This window comes from Dermacentor andersoni, chromosome 3 (genome assembly GCF_023375885.2).
Source record: "Dermacentor andersoni chromosome 3, qqDerAnde1_hic_scaffold, whole genome shotgun sequence".
Lineage (NCBI taxonomy): Eukaryota > Metazoa > Arthropoda > Arachnida > Ixodida > Ixodidae > Dermacentor > Dermacentor andersoni.
Genome location: NC_092816.1, coordinates 19,691,333 through 19,718,265, shown reverse-complemented (window position 1 = coordinate 19,718,265; position 26,933 = coordinate 19,691,333). Strand labels below are relative to the sequence as shown.

At 43.5% G+C, this 26,933-nt stretch overlaps 2 protein-coding genes across 2 annotated transcripts in view; one reads left to right on the top strand and one right to left on the bottom strand.

Moving 5' to 3' along the window:
• Positions 1-6,871, top strand: part of LOC126519541 (matrix metalloproteinase-2-like) — a 266,198-nt gene extending 259,327 nt beyond the window's left edge. Inside the window, exon 8 of the mRNA XM_050168978.2 lies at positions 547-6,871. Coding sequence (XP_050024935.1) covers positions 547-776 — 230 coding nt within the window. The 3' untranslated portion in view covers positions 777-6,871. The remainder of the gene's footprint in view (positions 1-546) is intronic.
• Positions 6,679-26,911, bottom strand: LOC126519709 (tubulin delta chain-like). The gene is made up of 6 exons (XM_050169069.2): positions 26,690-26,911; positions 26,538-26,604; positions 22,435-22,731; positions 21,030-21,276; positions 20,511-20,675; positions 6,679-10,035 (listed from the first exon to the last, which is right to left on the bottom strand). The coding sequence occupies exons 1-6, from the start codon at positions 26,827-26,829 to the stop codon at positions 9,665-9,667; spliced, it is 1,287 nt and encodes a 428-aa protein (XP_050025026.1). The 5' UTR covers positions 26,830-26,911; the 3' UTR covers positions 6,679-9,664.
• Positions 26,912-26,933: the final 22 nt, after the last annotated feature.

The window sequence follows — 26,933 nt, the reverse complement described above, 5'->3', positions numbered from 1 at the left end:
CTACGACGCCGACGCTTGCTGCAGGAACGGCTGCCTAAGAGCCGCGCTCTTAAAGGTCCATGCCAGAAAAGGAGGTGACACTACATCCTTTGCCTTAGTGAATGACACACTTAGACCTCATGTCATCTTAATGTAACATGATGAAACAGCGCCAAAGACGAGCACGAATAGAAGAAATGACAAGATTCTCCACGGTTTGTCAACTGAAGTTTATAGGGAAAAAAAACACATGATCTAAAACCTTTCACATGGACCACCTGACCGAAAAGCAACAAAAACATGGCAGAAAAAAGCTAGAGCAACTAAACAACACATATGTAAGGCAAAAGAAACACGTTCGCATGTGCACAGACACATGCCTTGAAGACAGGGGGCCGCATGAATGCGAGAAGTAATCAATTTCTTAATTTGTTAGTGCAGTGGATGGTTGGCTTAGTCTTTTACTAAGACTGATTGCACTGCCATTTATGGTCGCAAAAGTAATCACAGTTTTGCTTTCCTTTTTATTTTGTGCACATATACAATTGTTCTCCTATGTCCATGCAGGCCAGACGTACTTCTTCAAGGGACAGAAGTTTTGGCGGTTCAACGATCGACGCATGCATGTTTACAACAGGACGCAACATGTTGGCGAGTGGTTTGGCTGCCCTGTGGCAAAGGCCTCCTACGCAGACGAGCACAGTGCACTAAGCAGCACTGCGCTAGTTACACTGGCCTCAACCCCTCTTCTTATGCTCATCACAGCCCTCATACTGGCCTTTGGGCAAAGATCTTGATCATGGCCACTAGTTATAAGAGTCCACATTTAAGTACGGACGCCCTGCTGATATGGTGCACAATGAGGGTAGTGTGCCGGTATTGTTCCGGTGAAGGTGCTGGCTGCAGTCATGGTGAAGAGCAACCATGCAGAGGAATAGCAATCAGTTCTGGAGGGCGCCTTGATGCAGTGGGTGAAGGAAACTACTTTTTGTACTTCTGTTGACTGTCCATGTTCAGTTGTCATGCAGTGCTCAAAAGCAGTTTAATTGGTACTATTGCACCAGCTAAGAAGAAAAAAAATCCTGCTACAGCCGACTCCAGTTAATTTGACACCTGTGAGACTGCGAGATTTGGTCGAATCCAAAAAGCCAAATTTACTAATAGTGGCAAAATGAATGTATTCAAATATTTGTTATTACTTGAGGTAGCATATAATGTCTTTCAGCTTGTTACTTTTGAAGCTGGAGTTAACCTACACACAGCACCGAGCACCGGCATGTTCATAAGCTGCCTCACTTTTTAACTGAAAGGAAAACTAAAGTAAAACAGCTTCATCTCTCGGGAAGCAGTAGTGCTGTATGCTAAATTTATTGTTTTTAAGTAATATAACCACTGTGGCGTATGAAGGGATGCCAGTAAGGGTCGAATTATCCAAAGTGGCATGCTTTTGTGTTCAAAGTAAACACGTTTTTCTACCATAGCAATGTACGGTTTCTTGCTGGGAGTTTTCAATGCGTTCGAATGAACCGAGGTCGAATTAACGAGAGTCGACTGTACTACAGTATGTGTGTGCTGATAAAAGTCTCCAAATGTTTGCCAAAATTTTAACAAGTAGACGTAAAAGGTGCTACAATAGCACTGACAACAATTGATGATATGAGCTGTACACAACTAGCACCTTACAATAGTGGTATTACAGACTCAATGCATTTTTGCATGCTCGTTACTTGTGATCAGCCTACATTTGCCCACTCTGTTCTTGAAGCAAAAGCACTTGAGCAAGTTTTGAGCAATGCACGTCTGTTTCTTAAAATGGCTACCTCAACGAAGACTGCCACTAAGCAATGCACACATTGATAATATGCCTGCCCTCTACACAGGAGAGTGAAAATTTGTCTTTATCTCCACTAATATAATTGGCAGATTATCTTCACTGTGTGTCCATGGAATACTCACTAGCCTTTGCATCATAGGTACCATTTTAGCAGAAGGTCTGGGAAATAAGACTTGCAACTTGTGCCAGTATGACACAGGCATATGGCTTGACAGACACTCCTGTAAATTCACTATAAATAATTTAGTATGAAGCTTTGCCTTTTATCTATCAATTTCAGTCAAATGTTTGTGCAACGTTTTCAATGAAGTAGTTTACATACATGAATTACTTGCGATAATTCATATCCTTTGTCTCAGTATGCCTTTGCTTCAAGATTGCGCCATCAAGAGCTGTGGCTGAAAATGCCTGTTGCAATGCACTTTTGTGCTACAAGACGTTCCAGGTGCGTTGTTTCCAGTGTGATATAAGGACTGTGTGCCATTTGCATTATTTATTTCATTCAGCCATTTTTTTATCCTTTTATGTCTACATATTGATGTGATGTCTTCCCCTGTATTTTGGTAATCAATACTGCTTTTTTTAAGTATGTGATGCTATTGTTCTGTGCAGAAGAAACTGCAAAAAGTACTATATTGAGTGCACATGGCCATTTATAGCAAGAAGCAGTGGGGTTTAATGACTGTGTAATTTCAAACCAAATACTGCTGCTGGTTCAGACGTGCTAACCAACCTGGTAATGATACTTTTTGAAGATGAATGCAAGGGAGTGACAGTGGACCTTTGTGGCAATTTTTGGAGTCCACGTTATCGTTTGAAGGGTCCCTCACCAGGCCCCATAGCAAATTTTGGTTATAGGCTGGAAGTTGTTACGTGTCTTCTAGGGAGTGTTCTGCCGCAAAAATTTTTCAAATCGGCTCATTAATGGCCGAGATAGAAATATTTCAGTGCCGCGAACCCATGATTTCAGCAGGCGGGCTCCACTGCCAAGCAAGATGCTCGCTCCACTCGCCTCGTCTAGCTTTCGCAAGCGAAATTTCTTCCCTGCGTTCTCCCATACCAGACCTCGAGGATCGTGTGATGCATACGTCACGGGCCCTGCCCTAATTTTTTGTTTCCCCTCGCTTCTTTTTTTCCGGCGCTACGCATTTCCGCTGATGGCATCGCACGCGAGCTGTTGTCTCATTCGTGCAGCGCACGATTTTGCAGGCTGTGCACAAGTAAACATGGCTAGTGGTTTTATTCAGTGCTACATGAATACTGAGGCAGAACAAGCAGATCGCAGGGCATGATCACGCGCTGGAGTATGGTAGAAAATGACGTAGTTTCTGTACCTACACACGTGACCGCACGACCGTGGGAACAAACAGACGAAGCGGAAGTACATCTCTCTTGCTTTGGTTTGAAGTAAAGCAAAAATAAAAAAAACATGCAGACATTCCATTTGTGTGTTTTATTATTTCTTTAAACTTCAATTCGTCAATTCAAGCAACAGATCACACAAATAACAGATGGTGCCTTGAATAATTCTCGAAGTCACATGTCACCACAAGCGACATCACACTGCAGACTCGAGTACGTAGGCGCAGGGATGCGAGTACGCCATCCTCCGGCTTGGAGCACGGTGGCCGCGAGGAGAAGGAAAGACGGCGTTCGGTTTGAAATTTCAGATCTTTCCGTGGCGCGTAGCGATGTAATACTTTGCAGACACGATCGTTATCATGAAATCTATCCTCTGCGCTTGTCAGCTCAAAATGGCAAGACCTGGTGAGGGGCCCTTTAAGATGCAAAATACCTTTTAGCTTAAAACAGTGAAACTAGATGGAGATTGGCTGTTCAAACACAGCCTGTACAAAGAAGTTACTTATTTTTACATATCCAATATTAAACATGGACCACTCACCATGCAGTTATGGAAAGCACCTATGTGCCATTTCATAAAGAGAAAGACAAATTAATCCTTGAGATGCGCCTTAATGCATTCATGTGAGCATAACCATTAATGTAAAAACTCAGTTATCAAGAGGTTCAGTGCAGTGCCTCTGTGATTATATAGTGCTGTTTCTGGTATGACTAGAACTTAAAAGGCTTGCCACAAACCATAAATGTCCTTGAAAGAATTTTGCCAGTGATGCATGCTAGAGTGGCAGTGCTGCTGTATCATGCACCATCAGTAACAATGCAGCTAGGTGAGCTAGCTCGTATATGTTTTGGAAGGAAACAGCGCTAAAAATCTGATAAGAACAAGAAGCACACTGTCTTGCATCATCTAGTTCCATTGTTAGTGCTGTTTGCTTCTAAACTATGCACCACCACAGAGGGTTTATCTATTCACTTGCACTCAGAGACATTGCAATGGGGCTTGCAATGATACACCTGACATTGTCTGCAGTGCTCCTTAATTGTCTAGGTTTCACAATGCACACTGCTGCTCGCACATTCTGGCAGAAGCTTGCTCCTCGCAACCAGACAAGAGCATTCTAGCACAGTTTGTGAAAACAAATGTACCACTTCAAAGATAAAAATCAATCCTGCAATTATGTAGTTTGAAGGTAATCTATACACTAGAGACATTATCTCAGAATGTAGGTGTGAACTGCCTTAAGATGGCCTACTATGCTTTACGCAGAATTCGTGGGGCTATGTTTATGTGAAGAAAGGACCGACGTATCTCTGGTAAGAAAAGTTCTACTGTGTAATATGTAGGCTCTTTCTTCTAAATTTCTTCTTAGCTTATTTGTAAAACCATACAATGCACACGCAAGTATGTTCATGTTGGGAAATATTTATGGTGTTTGCATTCCACTGTGGTGCTTGTAAAAGTAGAATTGATGCATCTCTTGTATGATGCCATTTCACAATGCTGCTGTGCCTCTTTGTGCTTTTGCCTTGTGCTTTTGCCTTGCAAATACCCGTTCCGAGCCTCTTCAAAAATCGCAAAACAGATGTCACTATGCTCAGTGCAGTGTAGCTTGTCTGTTTGGCTGCCACACATGACCTTGTAAATCTTCTAGATTAATGTGCTGCCAATGGTGTATTTCATGTAACATTTCAGATTGTTGACATGGGCATTTTGGCTGCGAAGCTTTTTATGTCTATAAGAGATGTTTCAGCAAAAGTCTAAAAAAGTAATGCATGAACTACTACTGCTTTCAAATAAGGATATGTCATTCACGCTGTTACTAGAGTGCTCGGCCTTTATGCTACATGCTTTTGGAATATCTTGTTTATTCTGCATCGTCAGATATGTTATGCACATCCAAAAATGTGTGTTGTTTTAAGGCACTTTTTATACATGTGTATACATCTAGTTTTGTTTATTACAATATGTATGACTTTTTGTATATAGACAGTGTAAATACATTTTATTTTGATGATTACAAGTGTATGAATGGATTTTCCAAAAATCTAAAGGAGCCACAGTAAATGCACAAGACTATAAAATGACAGCATGAATTCAAGACAAAGTGTGAGCGATGCTACCTTTTCTAGTCAGCCAATTTTACAGGCAGTCAGTGAAATGACCGTGAAACAAGAGGAGCTGAAGTAACTATTTGAACCCAAACCAGGGAAGGGTGGTCAATTGCTCATATAAAGCTATAGATACATGACCTTATAATATATTTGCTGATTAACCAGAAACACTTTGCATAACAGGCTACGCCATTGAAGATGTGTCCTCATGGCGCTTTAAATTAAAACAATCTCTGGAATGTTCTTTTAGGGACCAAAGTAGCCTCCCTTATGCTGCATTTGTAGATAAGCCAGTCTGTTTATCCAGAGCATGACATTAAGTGTGTCATGGTCTGCTAGCTTTAGAACCAAGGAAAGAACATAGGTGAATGAGCATAGCAAAGAGTGTCATTTAGTTTTGGAGAGCAGGTATTCATTGTTTCATAGCTGAAAACAACAAAAAGAAATAAACACAACTTTTTTAGAATAGCTTCAAAACTGTACTGCCTCTATCACTTGCATGTGGTGTTCAGGCAATTTTCAGGGCATTGTTTATGTTTTCTCATGGCATACAGATAAAGATTATGACAATAACTGTAGCTCATGCAATGAGCAGAGTGTGTTGCTTATATCTGAACATTTGTCTATGTGCCCAAAGAGCTTATGTTTTGGTTCACAAGGCACAAAGACGACTCTGCTGTCAATATGCTTGACATTGAAGATGCTGATGTAAATTTTCTATAATGAGGTAATGCTCCAAGACAAACTAAAAATTTATGGCCCTTTAATTTTGGCTTTTGCACATTTTGACCAAGGACAGAAGTTAGTGCTCAACTATGGAAACTAACATTTATTGCTTTGAATACCAAAAGTTCCTTTCGATTTTGATAATGCTTATTCCTGGGAAACATGTCGAACCCAATCTACATAAAGCTTGCATGACATGCGATTGCTAGAAAAATCTGGACATACCAGTGAATGAAGGGCCCAAACGAAAAAAAAAAAAAAAAAAGGCATCAAGCTGTCAGCTCCCCTAACACATCCTCACAGAATTTCTAAACGCCTTTTATTTGCTGTACCTCCGGTCTATCACAACACATTCTACTCTTTCAAATATAAATGCAACAAACAATATGAAGTGTTTCTGCGTGCATAAGAGCATATTACTCAAGGTCATATACATAAACTGAGCAGTGACTGTATATGGCTTCCTGCTATGAGTCAGTGGCCAGGATTAAGCAACACAGCAGGCTGAATACATGGCATTTTTCCTGCACAAGATACAAGGTCCAAGGCCAGTCGACAGTACACTTGAAACACGGGCTGCCAAGACTGCTATGACAACAACAATAAAAAAAAATATTCTGGAGCCCACTTGGCTCGACTGCTGTGCACCACTGCAGAGAAACAAATGGTTGTGTAAACTGCTTTTATTGATATGTGCTTTGCCTATACTATGAACAAACAGACATGGTGTGCCTTTTATATGTTAAGCAAGCAATTTATGAATGTGTCTTTATACTGTGAAACAGGTTGCCCTCTGCTGATTTGTATTTGAAATTTGTGCACTGTGAGAAATAAAAAAAAAAAAACTTTCATCACCAAGCCTAGACATGTCTGCTTCATATTTTAAACATACTAAGGCCATCAACAAAACTTCTACACTACACATCTACACAGATACTGAACGCACACACTACAGCAATGCTAGCATTTCAATAAAAAAATTCACACTTTGCACAGAAAAACTGTATTCTACAGTAATTACTAGGGGGTGTGCAAATAGTAATTTTTGAGACCAAATCAAATATGAATCAAATAGTGCCATAAGTGAATCGAATCTAATGTTGAATAGGTCTCAAATAGTTTTCAAATAATGAACAGCGGTTATCACAGTGAATATAAGGTGACGTTCACATCCATAGGCGGAAGGTTTTCATTTTTCCAGGGGGGCTGGGGCCTGGCCAGCTTTCCGAACCCCACTAATGTATGTCCATATATATATATATATATCTTCACATTCCAATTTCAACCACAGTTAATTGTGATATAGTGTTATACTTCGCTATTACTAATACTGCTTCGCCTTTCCAGCAAGGCTGCAGCCTCTTTTTTTCTTTTTTTTATTTTTGCTGCAAGTCAGAGCATAAGTGCTGCTGCACATGGCTGCTATTGATTCTGATTTCGAGTGAATCCGGCTTGGTCTCATTTCGGTTACTGAGTGAACCATATATATTTACCACCTCTGCATGCAAGTGCCGATGTTTCTATCCCTAATAAATGTTGTAAATTATTGGAACAGTTTTTTTGTCCTGAGTTATTAGCATTGCCTACTGGAAAGAGAAGCAATACTGAAACACATATCATTCACGTGCCGTTGAGAAAAGACTCTGCTGAAGGGGTCGCTGAAGTCTGCAGTTTTTTTTTTTTCAGGGAAAAAAAAAATTGGACAAAGCAATTTGAAGTGAGGTCAACATACAACAACATATTCATTATCTAGCCATAGGCTATCCGTACCATTAGAAATAATTGTTAGTTGGCTAAGATATAATAAACTTTGTCCTGTGTATTATATTTAAACATATTGTGTCTGTGCATGGTTTTCACAGTGGAAAGCTTTAAAAAATGTTGAAGTAAAAAAATATGAATGAGGTAGCCGCCGCTGGTGTTTCTAATGTGCTTGTCCACATATTGCCAGGATTTTCATAAAGCGAAAGTATGAATTAAAATCCGTGCATGTCCACACCAACGATTATGCAGTAAGCTTTTAGCCACAATAAAATTTAAACTGCAAAGGTAGAGGCAGCTCAAAAGACACCTCAAATGATGTGGGTAACAGAACTCTGGCAATGACAGTAATGACAAGCCCCCCTCAGAAAACTACGGAGAGGGCTTAAGCCTCGGAGGTGCCCCCCAACCCCGCATAGTCAGCACCTATGTTCACATCCTATTATTCTTAATGTTAGCAAATTTCTGCCATGTTCACTCAATCAAATTACATGAATGCTTTTGCACTGTGCTCCTCTGCTTCATGAAATTATCCTGTGCTGTTGTGTTCAGCATACACGGCCACAAATGCTCGATGCGTATTCATATCATAGGCACTACCAAACAAGAGGGTGTGAGGAGGATCTTGCACATTTGGAAGAATAGTTATCTTTAATAACCATTTTTATTACATTTATAACTTATAATTTTTATGCACATTTTTTTATATATTAACCAAAAGAGATTTAGTTTGGAAATTGAATTTTGCAAAAGCTTACCAAAAGAGCAATCATCAACCAGGTGAACACACACATCTCACATGACTTGAACACACTTTGGAGACACAAGTGGCACAACCTGCTCAGCAGGTGTTGTAGCGTTATGCAAATAAATATTTTTGTTAATCTGCTAATCACTCATGACTAAGTAACAAGCTATACAACTTTTGGACATCAACAATTAGCTTAAATGTTTTTGTTCAAAAATTCAGTTAATTGGTCTTAAATAGGTAATTAATGCATTGGTCACAGTACAAAAACTACGAAGTTTAGCACAATCACTGTAAGCATCATGGAATTGGTTTTACTTGCATAGATTTCAGGGGTTTTCTCACACTATCTTTATAAACGAGGTTTAATTATTAATTACTCATCGCAATGCACTGCCCCTAAATGTCTAGGTAGATAAGCTCCAGTGTGTCTTGGAAGCCCATTTCCACATGACAAGAGCAGTTTCAGTGAATCAAGGCACCATCAGCACTCTATATGTGCTGAGGTAAAAGCATCCTACGGGGATATGGCAAAACCCTTTGTTCAAAGCTCAATGTATACATTGAACATTTAATACATTTTTACACAGTATATTTAAGGGGCACATCCCCTGCTGAATACAAAGAATTACTGAAAATACGCGAGTTTGATATAAATTGGGTGGACTGCATCCATAAGAAAGCAAGTGAACATTTGACTAGAGTGCATCAGCACATTCTTTCATGCTATCTAAACAGTTGATGGTGAAAAACCCTTGAAAAACACAGCGTACACAAGGAAGAAGATGGGATGAGGCTAGAACTAACAACCGAATTTTTATTGTGGGAAATAACAAATAAATAACCTTTGGCAGCCCTCGGGCACATGCACGGAAACCATCACAAGACCACCAGAAAAAGCTAGTCTAGAAACAAATCACCTGATATGCTACCATAAAAGAAATATAATTCATTGTGAAGGCCTTGTGATAGTTCTTGTGCATGCCCGGAGCAGTGCTGGAGGTTACATAGCACTTTTTCCCATAATAAATGTTCAGTTGCTAGTTCCAGTCTTGTTCCATTGTCTTCTTGCTTATGTACATTGCGTTTTTGCTGGTGTTTCACCTTCAATCATGTACCAATTGGCCCAGCTTTTAACATTATTATCTAGACAGTTGTTTGTAGCTAGCAATAGCTTGTTCAACACGCACAAAAGCATCAGCCATGTCCTCAGCCTGCAGTCCATGGCGCGTGTAGTGATGAAGGTAGGCAGCCTCAGTGAATCGGCACCATGCTCGGCTTACTAATGAGTCTAAGTGAGGGACACACGCATCACTGTTGCTAGCAAGCAACAAGGTACGAGCAGAGCCCAAAAATTTGTGAGGATTTGTCCACACACTGAGCTCACGACCCGCCTCCACAAAAGGCGCATGGCGGCAGGCGAGGTCAGTGGTATTGAGGGCCGACAGCCCTTCGCCTCGTGCAACAGCCAGGGAGGCAACACAGGTGGGAGGCCTCTTTTCAGTGCCCATGGCTGCAGAAATAAACAGGAAATTAAAAAAATAAGTTACTACAAGGCTATTTGCAAAAGATGCTGGTTATATTGCATGAATCTCCCTCCCCCCAAATTACAGCTCCTTCGAAGTAATAGACACCAGTAACTTAGTATGGAAAACAGGGAAAAGAAATGCTGGAATGCCTCCATGTGTTATTGTGCCACGGCTTGCATGTGGCGGTAAAACATGCCTGGATGTGATATGCAAGCAAATATGAGCTGCTGTCCAAGTCCACAATGCAATGAAGTTCAGAGTGTGTATCAGGTTTTGTATGGCCTTTGAGATTGTGGCACTATTTATTGCAACAATGAGCCTCTTTGATTATTCATTCCTGACAGTCCCAAATTGCCCAAATTCCCCAAGCCAATGAGCATCTTTGACAGTTCTGGACAGTCTGGAATGACAAATCAAAGAGGAGGAATGCGATGCACCATAACCTCAAAGGCCATGCTTTGATGTATGGTTATGTCACCATTAATCCTCAGATAACCTGAACACACTGTGCACCAGACGAATTTAGAGTGCCAAAGGTATAGACAGTCAAACAGCCAAAATCAAAATATTTGTTGGTACTGGCTTACCAAGGCATCAATACAAGATGAATTGCTGGAAGTAATAAGTGATGAAATGTCCAAAGCCATATAGGAGCAAGTATCATCTGGTTATTTCGCTCAATGCAAACTTATGGCAGGTAAAGTGAAAACAATGAAAAGCAAATATCAGGATGTCTGTGCAACGTGGCTAACATGCTCACAGTGGTACTCATCAGGAAGCCATGCACACACATTTGGCTTTTACTGAGCATTTTTAAAAGGCCCTGGACCACCCCTCCGGCTTGGTGAAATAACATAGTCTGCAGATAGCATACGCTGCTGCAAACATTTCAGCCAAGTTTTGCTCTCGTACGTGGTGTGTGAAGCTTGCAAGCGGATTGTGAAGTTGCCTTTCTCTAAAGCGCTCTTTTTTCAATAGGAAGCCCTGTCCTCACTCTCTTCTGGATGCTTTATTTCATCATTCCCTTATCTGGCTGCTATTCACTGATGGCCGAAATTAAGCTGCGGTCGGCTACATGGTGTAGATACTGCAGCCGCCGCATGGTGCCACGACGAGTCCACTGTCTAAGTGCACTGCGGCACGCTGAAGACAACCCCATTTGGCTTGTGTTTAGCGCGTCGTAGGCACCAAAGGCGGAAGTCATGGCCATCCAAAATGAAATTTGAACTGCGTCCCATGGTGACATTTAGAAAACAAAGCATTGTGGTCATGCCCCACTGCGCTATAGACTTCGCAGTGCAAGGCATTGAAGCAGGAATGGGAGCACAGCGGAGGCCGTGTTTGTTTGGCAATAACTCCACTTCTGCTGAATGCATTGAAACACGTTTTGCGGCAAAGTGTTTATGAAATAACCTATTTTCACTTCAAATGCATTTCTCCACTTCGATAAAAGCTGGTTCAGGGCCCCTTTAAAATTTGTAACAGTCTGCTTATAGGGCCTCACCAGCAGTGGCGTAGCAACAGGGGGGGCCGGGGGGTTGTGGGCCCCGGGTGCAAGGGGCCAGGGGGAGGGGGGGGGGTGTCATACGCTTGAAGACACCCCTTTTTCCGCCGGCTTGACTGGGCGCAAATGGCAAAGAATGCTCCGGTATGCAGTAGCCCGAGCTCATGCACCCGATGCGTTGCGCCGCAGAATTGTCGGCTGCAGCTCTATCAACACCCCATGAAATAATTGCACGAATGTGTGGGCTAAAAAATTTAATTCGCAAAATGGTCACTAAACTCGCTTATACTTCCCCTCTCCCGCTCGCTCCGAGAAGCCGCTGCGAAACCTGCCGTTATGTTTCACGCTTTCCTTCTTACTCTCGAAAGTTTCAGAAAACTGTTGTTATTGTATGACTTCATGTCACAAGTACAGTGTCTGCGTCAGCTGCACAGAATTAAAAAAAAACGTGAATTTTGTAAGGATATTTCCCGATATTCTATGACGTTATATGTCTGTGATTACAAGGAACTCGGTAGCGTGAAAAATATAGCAGGTAAATAATAACCATATCCTTAATAATCCCCAAATAGAGGAAGCACTTCAATTCCAGAATTGAGGACTCAAAGTCATATTATTAACTCAACAAAAACTTTTTAAACAAAATCGTTTTGGGTGCTACAACCTACAGTACTTTGGCACTGCGGGCGGCGCCCAGTATGGCAGTAGCGAAAGAAATATGAAATAGTGGACCAGTGAGGTTGATCCCTCAACCCTCTCCATTGCGAGTGCAGACCAACAGGTTTCGCTGGCACGGGCTTCATCGAGGTCCTTTATTTTTTTATGGTGACGAAATCGACGCGAAGCGTGCTTTATTCTGTTCCTAATCTTTTGGTGGTACCGCAGCTAGGATAATCAGGTTTGCTCGTATAGCAGCAAATAAAAACAAGGCTTTATTCATCACAATGAAGAGAAGTCGTAATTGTCATAACATTGGCACCCGCGCAGCAGGGAGGCAGGTGTCGTTTTCCATTTTTCTAATATGGTGGGGAGATCAGCGTCACTGAGACACAATTTAATTTTCGTTTACGTTCAGGGCTGTCCAAAGCCAAAATACTGCAGGCCATAGTACCTACGACGATTTTTGTGAAGTTGTTGGGCAAGATATGAATGTCGGCTTTCAATTTTGCAAATGCAATGTTGCCGCTAAAGTTGGTAAATAAAACGTTATAACAATTTTTTTTTACTTGTGACGTAAGCCGTATTTGCCACAATGCCGCATTTGTATTGGTTGCCAAGCCTTACAGTCTGACAGAAGATGTGCACATGCGCTTATCACAAGTTATCGGTGCAGCACACTGTGTTATTTGGAGCAGAAAAAACAGCGTGTATTGGCCTCGAGCTCCACCACTGGAAAAGCTGGCGCCACCGTCGGCGTGACGTGCTATTAGGGATCATGTGGACATAGCGGCCGCGTCGGCTGCTTCGGGAGCGCCGAAGCGAGCTGAAAAGGAGAGTTTAGTTCCCTCGTACGCTGCGGTCCTCATTTAGTGGTGAAATTTTCCCGCTTCGAGTGTCTTCTTTACAACGATTGAAAGCACTAGAATAGGTAGTGGCTGCCTTTGAAGGTGCGCAACATGGTAGGCTACTGCTCGGTGCCGCAGTGCCGGAGGTACGCAACGGAGCCCGGTGTGTGTGACGCTGCGTGATGCTTGGCTCGCGAAACATAAAACCGGCAAACAGTCATCGGCTACAACTCGGGTATGCAGCAAGCACAGACGCGAGGAAGATTTCTGCTTCGGTGCCGGGCCTGCAATGTTCCAAAAAACGCGCACTGAGACGCTTGCCCGAGCCCGCTGCCCGACTAATGTCATGACGGTTTTGTCTATGAACTTGTCGATGCTATAGATACTGGCAAGTTCACTGGAGTGGACAGGGAGTGGTAAGAAGCACATAAAAAAGCATGACATATGGTCATGTTTGTGTTATGAATTAATGCACTGGATTACAAAAAAAGAAGCAGCGGGAAATCGCACGTTGAGAACACCGATAAATATATAGTGCGACGCAACTCGAGAAATAATATTGAAACGTCCAAGAATTTAGAAAAAAAAATATTGAATCGTCGCGACATCCGGCACATCAGTCTCCGTAGGCGTCGAAGTCTCTAACATGAAATTATTTTTGAACAGCTCTGATAGCGCCCACGCAACATTGGTTGCTTGTATACTGTCAAATGCTCATATTCTGCGGCCTAAAGCTCATGGCACGGTGCGAAAAGGCGCACGCGGCGAAAGCGAAACAGTGCGCGGACAAGCATGCAGACGCGCAGTCGGTCGCTGCGAAGCTGCGCGATGGCTGCATTGAGGCTTCGTTCTATTACGCTCCATTTAGATATACAAACACTATAAGAACACATTTCACATAGTTTGGTCTCAGCGTTTGCCTACCTTTCACGCAAGAAGCCGGTTCTGGAGACTAAACCGTGGCGACCGCGCACAGTGGCGTCCACTGTATGTATTCGGTAAAGAGATAGCGTCTGTAAACGATTCTGTGCTTTCAGTTTGCCCAAGATTATTATTTAGACAGTAAAAAACTTCCCTCGTTTCGAAAGTACTTACAGAAATTTCCGGGAGAGCTCCCGCGTGGTGTTTTCAGTGAGCGCTGACAGCAAAACCTATGAGGAGCGCGCCGCGTGATCCCTCATACTATGCCAGCGAGGCGCTTCCGATAGATGGCGACTCCGTAACTCCTCGCCGCCAATACCTGCTGCATTCACGACCTCTGGGAAAGAAAGCGAAGGAGAGGGGGACCCGGGGGACGTGCGCGGTGTCCAAGGCGGCTGTACTGGTGCTGAAACCCGGAAATTGTCGATATCCTCGCCTTCCTCGACTACACCCGGGAGGGGGGTGACAGAAGACCTATGGGCCCCGGGTGCCAGACGACCTAGCTACGCCACTGCTCACCAGGTCTGGAACATTTTGAGCTGACAAGCGCAGAGCATACAATGCGCAATAACGATAATGTCTGCAAAGTATTAAATCGCTACGTGCTGCACTCCAAGCCAGAGGATGACATACACATGTTAGCGCGACTACGTACACATGTTTGCGTTGTGACGTCACTCGCGGTGACACATGACTTCCGAGAATTATTGAAGCCAACATCTGTTATTTGTGTAATATGCTGCTAGAATAGACGAATTAAAGCGAAGAGAAATAATAAAAGACACAAAACGAATGTCTGCATGTTTTTGTTTTACTTCGCACTGCAGCAAAAGAGATGTACTTCCGTTTCGTCTGCTCGTTCCCACGTCGTGCAGTCGTGCCTGCAAACACCAAAACTATGTCATTTTCTAACGTGTTCCAGCCGGGATCATCCTCTGTGACCCGCTTGCGTCTGCCTCAGTATTCGTGTAGTACAGACTTATACCGCTGATCGGGTGTCCTCGTGCACAGCACGCAAAATTGTGTGCTGCGCGAAACGAGACAATCGAAACAGTTCGCAAGCGATGCCATCAGTGGAAGTGATGATGATGATGTGTGGTATTTTGTGGCGCAAGGGCCAGGTTTGGCCAAAGAGCGCCATGACAAGTGGTAGTGTTAACGATGTATTATGGAAGATGTGACTTGGCTGTAAAGTGGCATAAAATAGTCGCTGTAAAGTGCGTAAAATCTACGTGCTATAAAATTATGACGATGACTAATGACGAATACTATGAACATTAAAATCCATCGTAAAAGAATGATGCATTGTTTAAAATATGCGAGATGTTAAATTGCTTACAGCACTACTGCCTCGCCAGAGCCCTTGAACCACAAGGGCCTAGAGGCATGTGCTATTCAAAATAATTATCGCAGCGGCATCCTCTGAAGAGAGGAAGCGCTACGAACGTGTGGGGCTAATAACATCCAACACAACATCTTTCAAAAAACCTAGGACGGCGTTGGTGTCAAAGAGTGGTTCTGGACCAAGTAACATAACAGGATAAGGGGGATGTGGTGCCGGTATGCTAAGAGAAAATGTTTTTTTCTTTCGGATTCGGCTTCCCGACACTCCAGTAGGACATGGAGGACGGTCAGCCTCTCCCTGCATCTACCACAGGTTGGAGGCTCATTTCCCGTGAGTAAGAAGTTATGTGTGCCATAAGTGTGTCCTATTCTTAGACGGCAGAATAGGACATCTGTCCGGCGGGATTTTGTTACAGGAGGCCAGAAACCTAATTGTGGCTTTATTACATGCAGTTTATTATTTATTTCTTCGTCCTACATGCGTTGCCAGTGGTTTCGTAGTTTCCTTCTTAAGAAAGGCTTCAGGTCTGTGACAGGGACCGAAGCAGTAGGATGAACTGCATGCAATGAAATTGATGTGGCCATCTGGTCCGCTAGTACATTTCCCTCGATGCCCCTATGTCCAGGCACCCAGCATATTATCACATGTTGGTTAGATATATATGCTTTACACAGTACGGAGTACGGAGTAGAGTTCATTAATTACCGGATTTTTGTGGCTACAGAAAGACATCAAGGCCTTCACAACACTAAGGGAGTCCGTATATATAATTGATTTCTGTAGTTTTGATTTCTTTATATGCTTTACAACCGACAACAGTGCGTAGGCCTCAGCCGTAAAGATACTGGTTTCCGGATGTAGTACCTCGGATTCCGAGAAAGATGGACCGACGGCTGCATAGGACACCCTGTCGTGTGACTTTGATGCGTCTGTGTAGAACTCCGTGCAGGAGTATTTGTGCTGAAGTTCCCGGAAATGCATTTGGATTTCAATCTCTGGAGCATGTTTTGTGACGTCCACAAAAGATATATCGCATTGTATGAGCTGCCACTCCCAAGGAGGTAGCAGCTTGGCTGGATGCATAAGGCGAAGCTCGAGGAGTGGAACGTGCATTTCTTCACTAAGCTCCCTCACGCGCAGCGAGAAAGGCTGTCTTACGGAGGGACGATTGTGAAAGAGTGTAGCATATGTCATGTCATTAACGGTATTAAGACAGGGATGTTGAGGATTTGAGTGGACTTTCAGAAGATATGTTTGGCTGATGTATGTTCTCTGAAGATGAAGTGACCACTCATTTGATTCTGCATATAAACTTTGTATGGGACTTGTTCTGAAAGCGCCTGTGGCCAGTCGGATTCCTAGATGGTGGACTGGGTCTAGCATCTTTAGTGCGCTCGGGGCGGCAGAGTGATAAATCACGGCACCATAGTCTAATCGTGATCGAATGAGGCTTTTATAGAGTTTCAATAAACACTTCCTGTCACTACCCCACGTAGTCTGGGATAGAAGTTTCATTATGTTCATTGTTTTTAGACATTTTTCTTTGAGATGTTTAATGTGGGAGACGAAAGTGAGTCTGTAGTCCAGTGTAACACCTAGAAATTTGTGCTCTTTGTTTACAGGTATTTGTTGTCCACCCAGTTCTAAGCAAGGATCTGGGATCATTTCTCTCTTTCTTGTAAAAAGAACGCAAGAGCTTTTGTTAGGATTGATCTTAAATCCATTCTTGTCTGCCCACATCGACACTTTGTTCAGGCCATGCTGTACCTGCCTCTCGCACACTGCGAGGTTACAGGATTTGAAAGCTATTTGTATGTCATCCACGTAGACAGAATAAAAGATTGCCGGTGGTAATGAAGCGCGAAGCGTGTTCATCTTCACGATGAAGAGTGTGCAGCTGAGCACGCCTCCTTGGGGTACACCCGTTTCTTGCGTAAAAGGACGCGGAAGGTACGACTGGACAGATAGCTTTCTATTTGGTTTAGCATATTACCGTGGATGCCCATTTCTAACAAGTCTCTTAGGATTTCGTAACGCCACGTTGTATCATACGCCTTTTCCATATCGAGAAATATCGATAGGAAGAACTGTTTATGTATAAATGCGTCCCGGATATTTCCTTCAACACGTACGAGATGATCGGTTGTGGACCGCCCTTCTCGGAAGCCGCACTGATACGGATCAAGCATTTTGCTCATTTCAAGGAAATGGATGAGTCGCCGATTAATCATTTTTTCAAATACCTTACAAAGGCAACTCGTGAGGGCGATCGGGCGGTAACTTGCCACTAAGGAAGGATCTTTGCCTTGTTTCAAAACAGGAACCACAATGGCTTCTTTCCATGCAGTTGGGAGGTATCCTGCAGCCCAAATGGTGTTGAAAAGTGTGAGTAGGGTAACTTGGGTGTCATTGTGTAGGTTTTTGATCATTTCATACATGATTCTGTCAGATCCCGGTGCATGAGCTCAAGGCAGCTCTCAACTCGGCAATACTGAAAGGGCAGTTGTACGATTCATTCTGTAGACATTTTCTTTTGAGTGGCTTACATTCTTCTATTTGCTTATACTTCAGGAAGGATTTCGAATAATGTTTTGAACTTGACACACTCTCAAAGTGCTCCCCAAGTAAGTCTGCCTGATGTTGCAGCGTATCACCCTGTGTGTTTACCAGAGGGAGTGAATATGTTTGTCTCCCTCTAATTCTATTTACGCCGTTCCAGACTTTCGCCTCATCTGTAAACGAGTTGATGTTCGATAAAAACTTTTGCCAACTCTCTCTTCTGGCCTGTCGGCGGGTTCTCCTGCCTTGAGACTTAACTTTCTTAAAGTTAACAAGATTCTCTGCAGTGGGCGAAGCACGTAGCAACCCCCACGCTTTGTTTTGATTCCTACGTGCGACTCTACATTCAGCGTTCCACCACGGGACATGCCATTTGCATGCCGAGTCACTTACTTCACGTATGCATTTAGATGCGGCATCTGTAATGAAAGCTGTAAAGTAATCCACAGCAGCATCAATTTCTAACGAGGACATGTCATCCCATGATATGCTAGTTAAGGTTCGGAATTTCTCTCAGTCGGCTGTATCGATTTTCCACCTAGGATCCTGTGGTAGACATTCGTTTTCTTTATATGTTCTTAGTAGTATAGGGAAGTGGTCGCTCCCGTAAGGATTGTCATTAACTTCCCATTCAAGTTCAGACAGTAGTGACGGGGAGACTAGGCTAAGATCTATTGAAGAGAATTTTTATTTGCAAGAGAATAGTATGTCGCTTCCTTCTTATTCAGAACACAAGCACCAGAAGAGAAAAGAAACTGTCCAACAAGACGTCCTCGCGCATCTATACGAGGGTCGCCCCACAGGTAGTTGTGTGCATTGAAGTCGCCAAGAACCAGATAAGGCTCTGGCAATTCATCTATAAAGGATTGAAATTCATGTTTAGTTAATTTGTAATGTGGAGGTATATAAAGCGAGCAAATAGTGATGAGTTTGTTTAGCAGAACAGCTCGCACCGCCACTGCTTCAAGGGGCGTTCGTAGCTGTAAAGGTTGACATGCTATACTTTTATGAGTGAGAATCGCCACACCACCCGATGATGCGACGGCATCATCGCGATCTTTGCGAAACGTAACATACGTACGGAGAAAGTTTGTGTGTTTGGATTTTAAATGTGTTTCCTGTAAACACAGCACTTTTGGATTATGTTTGTGGATGAGTTCTTGCAAATCATCAAGGTTTCTAAGAAGACCTCGGACGTTCCACTGAATTATTTGTGTATCCATATTTAAAGTAAGTTGGTGCTGTGTGTACGGAAACGGAAAGATGCCTTAGATTACAGAGCTCTTTCGAGGCCCTTTAATTAGGGTTTTGCTCTTTCTGAAGCGTTCGAGTGAGCCTCGCCGCTCCTTAGGCGCTTGGTGCGCCTTCAGGGTAGGTGTATTGTCCATTGCCTCCTGTGAGGCGCCGGACACGTGCTCTTGCGAGCGAGAAGTTACTAGAGAGGGTCCCGCCTTGGAGGGCAAGACCCCTGCACCCACTAGCCCGGAGGTCGATGGGGCTCCCTGAGGGATTTGTCTGCGCCGGCTGTTGCCAGTGCAGGAAGGGGCCGGGGAGGCCTCGGCTGCGCCAACCTTCGGGGTCGATGATCCCTCATTCAGGGTTGACGGAGCAGCGCTAGCTGCAACCGCCGCGGGGGCAGATGGCGTAGCTGCCGACTCACTGCCTGTGGGTCGGACAGCCGCCGGAGGCCGTTGTGACGCTGCCCCTGACGCGCCACTTCGGCAAAGCTTTTCTTTGGCAAGTATGCTACCCGCCTGCGTGCCTCTTTGAATGATATGTTTTCCTTTACTTTGATTGTGACTATGTCTTTCTCTTTTTTCCAGGACGGGCACGACCGCGAGTATGCGGCGTGCTCGCCTTCACAGTTTACACAATGGAGAGTGTTCACGCAAGCTTCAGAAGTATGTTCGTGTGCACTGCACTTCGCACAGGTTTGACGGCCTCGGCAGCTCTGCGAACTGTGGCCGAAGCGTTGGCATTTGAAACATCTAAGCGGATTTAGCACATATGGCCTAACACGGAGCTTGATGTACCCGGCCTCTACAGACTCGGGCAGAATACTTGAGCCGAAAGTCAATATAAGGTGTTTGGTCTTGATTTCTTTGCTGTCACGCCTGATCTTAATTCTTTTAACATTGATAACGTTCTGGTCATTGAAGCCCTCCAAGAGTTCATCCTCAGTGAGCTCCAGCAAGTCATCGTCCGAGACAACACCACGGCTTGTGTTCATGGTACGGTGCGGGGTTACTGTTACTTGGGTCTCCCCAAATGACACAAGTTTTCGCAGCTTCTCATACTGCTTCTGATTTTGGAGCTCCAAAAGGAGATCACCACTTGACATCCTCGACACCTTATATCCTGTACCGAAAACTTCGGTCAAAGACTTGGAAACAAGGAATGGTGAAATGGATCGCACTAGTTTGTCTAGCTTTTCTGAGTGAATCACGTGGAATCGAGGAAAGTTGTGGACTTGTCGTCCGAAAAATTGAAAGATCTGCGGTACGACTGCTCGGCCGGGTGACACACACTTCCACACAGGTGCTAATAGGGTACCCTAACTAACAAAACACTAGCATCTATGTGAATGCAGCGGGCCTAACAAAACATGAGAGTGACACTGCTAACCTTCATCGGTGGCACTGTGGCAGCGCTGCATCTTGCCAAGGGCCCGCACAAGGCCCTGCCAGGGGCTGCAGCTGAAGGCAGCCAGTGCAGGTTGCTCCTGTGGCACCTGAAGTAGGCCCACCTGCTTCAGGGACCCATGGCATCCGAGCTCAGAGGGAACATCACCTGCGAACGTGCATAGAGGAAGACAAAATATTTAGCATTCAGTTATAGTAGGACTTATTGGTGATTACCGCAGAATGCCTGATGCACAGTGCCTCATGTACAGCATTGCCAAAAAAAAAAGAATAACTACTTTATTTTTACTATACCTGTTTTTAACAAGTGCTTAAAACACTTGCTGAAACAGAAATAACTTCTCGCAATGGAAGAGACCCGAAAACATCTAAAGAAATAACTTACCGGGAAGGGCACAAAATTACAGCAGAGATGTGCATTATGTTATACATATAGAGTTTTATGGAGCAACAACTCAAGATATGCGTCTACCAGCTGAGAGGAATGCTAAATAAGACTTACCAAGACAGGTGTGCAGTCCATGCAAGTCTCGGCTGGGCTGCAGCAGGCAAGTAAGGTGTCTGGCAGCCAGTGCATTCATCTCGACCAGAGAGGCGCTACGCAGTGCCCACCTCTGGGTGACCACCCGGTGCAGAGCATCATTGCTTAACACAAGGAGCGCATCTGCAGAATCTTGCAGATGTGCTAGAGACAGCAGCACATTGTACGCCTGCACTGACACTTCTCCAGACTTGAATGGCCACACCACCTGGACCAGCAAGAAGACGTTCCCCCAACCCACCTTCTGTACACACTTGTGGATATAAGCTTGCAATGAGGTTGGCTACAGGCTTATACTCATTTACTTGAAATACCTTACGAGGCCTCAAGACCAGCATTAGTTTAAGGGACACATCACCTGAACATTTGATTACAATCTAGATATCTGAAATTACACATACTAGTGGTATACAAGGGATAACAATGAATTTAGTAAACCTTAAGCTAACACAGAGAAGAGATACATGCAAGAAACACATTATACAAAGTTTGGCAGGAAAGCAAGTACATGAGATAACCGGAGGGTATAAACATACAATCAGTAAAAAAAAAAGGGGGGGGGAAATAACTATAATTTCATTTATTGATACTGTCAGCCCAACGTTGGGCTATTACAGGAGTGGTAGGTCACAATACAAGCAACAATATATGTACAGGATAAAGAAAATAGCCATAATGAATACATTTAAAAAAAAGATTGATTTCTTCTGCCACCTGTGTGCCCTTTATATGGGCCATTGTGAGGAAGCTTAAGCTTTAGTTCAGTTTTGATTTTCCCATTGAGATACTATAATTTGACATGCAAGAATTCTCCATTTAGGCAACCACTGATGCGAGCTGTATGAAACAAAACAGTTTGCATTTAAAAGTGAAAGTTTAATTTTAGATCGACAGAAAGCCGAGCTAGTTGGTAAGGATTCATTATGCAAAAAGGTGAGGCGTGCAGACAGGACACAGAAGAAGAGAAGTGGACAACACGAACGCCGACTATCAGCTGAAGGGAGCACGAAGGCGAAAAGTTTTGTGTCTCCTTTCTTCTTTTTGCCTCAGTGCTCCCTTCAGTTGATGGTCGGCGTTCGTGTTGTCCATTTCTCTTCTGTGTCCTGTCTGCATGCCTCACTTTTTTGCATAATGAAAGTTTAATGCTAGGGGATCATGGGAGCAGAAATTTGTGTATTAAAAAGCTATCCTGAAGCATGTTAAATAGAAACTGTGCTAAACAATTAATATTATTTCAAGCATGGTCTCTTATGGAAACCTGTGGGGAGAAATTAAGTTACATTAATAATTTCATTGCACCAAGGCCTCACGGTAGAGTGTTTATTTACTGAACAGCACAAGTATTATGTATATTGCAACTGCTTACTGCTGCTATGACAGGAGTGTTTGGGTAGTAGTCCCTTAGGGTCTCAGTGAGCTTGGTTCCCAAACCACTGCCTGTCCCTCCACCGAGAGAAAAAATGGGTAGGAAGCCATCCAACCAGTCTCGTTGTTCAGCATGGCACCTCACAAGATTGCAGATCTCATCCAGGCCTTTCTCAGCATGTTCAATATAACCCAGAGCCCAGTTGTTACCAGCGCCTTGCGCGCTAGTGTAAGCTGCACCACTGGCGTAGTGCCACTTGTTGCTGTAACAGGCTTCCTTCAACACCCTGCCGACGGCCTGCGATACCAAGAAAATGAAAGATTTGTTTGTGTAGTTCAACAAGGCCAACATTTGCACAAGTACAACAAAAAAATTTTTTTTAACTACATCTATAACATGCACCTGCTTGTCCTAAAAGAGGAGCATGTAGATAAACAAGTATGCTGTTAGAAGGGTGCTCTCAGTCGGAATAGTTGGCAAGTTGTGGAAATTGTCTCACAGTGTCTGGAAGCTAAGCAGTTTGATCTGTCTGGTTGGAATAATTAAGAAGATAATAAACAATGACTCCAGCTGAAAGGTTGTATTTACTCAAGGCTGACGTTACAGACAAGTCGATTACTTTCTTTTCTCTCCCGCTTTGTCTTTCCCGTCAGTCAAGAATACTAGAAAATAAGTTGCCACATCAAATGAAACTCTCCTTCCATCCCCCCACCTCTGCGCCCACCTGCTTCCTCCCTAAACTATTAAAAACCTTTACCCACTTGGCTCATTCAATGGCTATGGAGCTGTGCTGCTGAGCATGAAATCCTGGTTTCAATTTCCCGATGTGGCTGTTGCATTTTGATGGCAGAGAAATGCGAAAATGCTAATGTACTTAGATTTAGGTGCATGTTAAAGGGGCCCTGCAACACTTTTTGAACATAGTAAGAAAACGTTGCTGATCTGTTATAGAAGCTGCAGTGAATATGTTAGCCAAATATTACTGCACTGTACAGGGCCCTGAATATTTGGCTGCGCATGTTCAAAAAAATATTCTGCGCTCATCGCTGCACTGTTCTTGGTCAAATTTTGCAGAACGATCGCATTTTGGCATCGACTTCATTTAGTATAACACTAGGCACGATTAGTCGCCTGTTTCATAAGAAAAAAAAAAAAAGATAAACTGTTTTCGTCTATGGGAAAAATGGCGTCTGAAAAGCCGGCCCTGGCACAGACTTGTGTCACCACCTGCCGTCATCAGCAGAAAGCAGCGCTTCAGGAAGGGCCGCCACGTGTTTCCCGCTCCTGGAACAGGTGACTGCCCTCCCTGAAACGCTGCTTTCTGCAGATAACGACAGGTGGCGACCCAAGTTTATGCTTGAGCCACCGTGGCAGCAGCTCACATCCCCATAAACGCAGGCAAATTTCCACTTTTTTTTTTAGAAACCAAGCAATATTGCGGTGAGTGCAAAATTTTTTTTTGAACAAGCGCAGCCAAATATTCAGGACCCTGTATGCAGCAGGGAACTTACAATCTACTGTCAAACACAGCGAAAAATCTCTTGCTCTCGCTTCTACAATGTCGTCATACAGCGTCGGCAGCAGCTGGCCCAATGCTACCGGGTCATTTTGTGACCATGAGAACATTCTCAGTAATAAATAACTGCTAATATTGAGTTAAATAAATTAAGGTATATATGCCTGCAATTTAAACAGACAGGAAAGCAATTTCATCTTTGCACGCGTGTAGCTGCATCTTCTGAACACGACCTATGAGATGGGAGCAGCAGGCTGTATAGCATAGTCTTCCGCAGCTGCCATGAGGTGCCGTGACGAGCCCTTTCACCGCCACAACACTCAACTTTTGGCCAGGGCTTTGCCCTCTTGGCTTCTCCATTGTGTAGCTTCCAGCATGCTAGTGGAGATGAAAGGAGGAAGAAAGCTGGATATCAGTGCATTAACTACACTTATAGTTGTAGGATTTAAAAAATTTTTGCACCAGGAGATTTGTGAAACGACATCCTTTAATAGTGAGGCCATTCAATGATAAGTTAGAAAAATGTTTCAGGGCCCCTTTAAAGAACCTCAGGAGGTCAATATTAGTCTCGAGCACTCCACTATGGTGTCCCTCGTGACCCACTGCACAGTTTCAGGATGTTAAACGCTACAATTTATTTTAAAAATCTTGTCGAAAGCTGTGACCCACCACCATCAATCATTTACCCTTGAAAAAGTAGGTGAGTTAGCTCAGAACTGTCAACTTTTGGTAAGTACCACCCCCTGGTTAAAGACTTTGTTAACTTATCTATTTAAGGGCATGTGTCAGCACCAACGTATCCCAGATCCACTGGTGTCTGCTACTGTTTAGCTTTATAGTTTGAACTACTGAGGATTACTGAGAATAGGAATTGCTGATGAGCTGCAGTGAATCTGAAGTAGAAAATGATGCTACTACTGTGAAAACATGACCACACCAATTGAAAAAATGCTGTTGGCAGCGAAATCTCTGCTGCGAAGGCTGGAAAATGACAAGGCTGTTTTTTTTTTCTTCCAGCCAAAAATTTCCTAAGCCATAAAGTCCAAAGGACAGACTGATCGTTTAACTGGTGTTGAATTACGTGATGTGTAGCACAAATGGATTTGCAAGATGACAGGAAAGCACCACATCTTCATCTTCCCTGTTGTCTGGCATGCTCATTTGCGCTACAGATCACATGAAGTCTCTGAATATTTATATGTGAGTACCTTTTCATGGATCTTTAACCTGTTTTCATGGTGGTCATACTTTCACTGCCGAGACAAAGATGCCTATGCAAAGGGCACATGCTCTTGCTAAATTGAATTGCGGGGTACGTTCATTGGTGAACTACAATTGTTATAGCTCTGAGATGCATGTGCTGTAGCGTGAGGGCTTTGGGGTGTCTCAACGTTTTGACACTATGGTGGAGCACTCTGAAATGATCGCCCTCCTCTTCTCCTGCCACCCTATCCCCCTGTGGTGAAGGAGAGGACTCTGGAGGCAAGAGCAAGAAGGATAGCAGTTGCCTTTCACACTGGCGCTCGTGCTGCTGGAGACAACACACATGACAAATTGGTTTATATGTATATCCACCACCTACAGTACTGCTAAGATGTCTGGTTAATGGCTATGTTCTTTATGGAATTACCTAATGAAACAACAAAACCTATCTAAATACCTTGATGGCAGCAAATTCAAGTGCATCATTCCTTTAAGAAAATGAATATCTTTCTAGAAACGGTCGGCTATTCACTTACATTGGCAATAATTGCTGATGGTTTATGTCCAATTCTTATTTATTTATTCTCTACAGGACAAGGTAAATTATGGAAAGCAGTGTTGTTCCCTCAAGCAGCAGCAGTGGTGCATTGAGCACAAAAAGGTGAAGTGGTCACATTCGGACACATTAGGTAGTTGTGATGACCAGTATAGTTTTTGTCATCCAAGCAAATGAGCACATGAAATCCCATATTTGCATTTTAAGGCAGTGCAAGATTTATTGTGGCATATTATATGTGACTTAATTATAAGTGTAGTTTGGGCATGACTGATCTGCCACTATGGCAGTGCACATTTTCCCATTAATATGACATGCCCTTATGTCCAGTCCCCGAATCTAGATGTTCATTCAAGGACAGCCACTAGATGAGCCTGCTTGGAGTGCATGTACAGATCTTGCTAGTTTTCCCTAATTGGAAGTCGCCGTTTTGTTCTATTTTGTGCGCTGTGCAACTCTGTAAACGCATGCGTGTTCTTTGTGCAAGAGGAGCCGAGAAATGCGAAACGGTTCAATTTCTTTATCTTAGGGACAGGTCATGAAAGATACAACGGGCTTTAGCAATAGTGTGCACTTCATCAAAAGTTCGGTTAAATTAAGAGAACAAAATTTTAGTTGTATTCAAGTTCCACGCATTTAGCGATGTCAACTGTGCACAAATGATGCAGGAAGCAATTACACTGTTTGGGAGACACGACGATATGTCGCCTTGAAAGCCACAAAGGGTGCGAATGTTAAGACGTCTGGCGAACCGCACGGCTACAAAGGAACGGAAAAAACACGTCTGTTCATTTTTGCCTGTAGGAAACGGGTCAATTATGAGCAAACCTTTCTTTCCGTGTCAACCAGGACGGTACTGGCAAGTAGACCACCTTGGGGGTCAACAGCAAAAAATCTGCGGAAAGAAATATTAATCCAGTGAAATTCGTGCAGTCAAAAACGGCATTCTGAGAGACATAAACTTTTGCGAGGTCACTCACCTCTCTGCTGACAGGCTGTAGTACTCGTTGTCACGGCGCGTCTCAGTTTCCCCAACACCTATGTCTTGCGCCAAGGCATTAAAAAATTCGAAACCTAGCTGATTGCCACACTGACCGATCTGCAATGTGAGTATGCTCATCGTTTGTCACCACAGAGTCATTTGTCGCGAACTGGAAATCACTCAAAGCTACCGCGATGGGTTCAGCAGCATCGAAACTAACGAAATGCCGAATCAACGCAGCT

Bases quoted from the DNA above. Each gene is read 5' to 3' on its own strand.
- LOC126519709 (XM_050169069.2), bottom strand. From the start codon at position 26,829: ATGAGCATACTCACATTGCAGATCGGTCAGTGTGGCAATCAGCTAGGT. The intron at 26,605-26,689 runs GTGAGTGACCTC...TTCTTTCCGCAG, and splicing joins TACAGCCTGTCAGCAGAGAG to ATTTTTTGCTGTTGACCCCC. The intron at 22,732-26,537 runs GTTTGCTCATAA...TTGGTATCGCAG, and splicing joins TGGTTGACACGGAAAGAAAG to GCCGTCGGCAGGGTGTTGAA.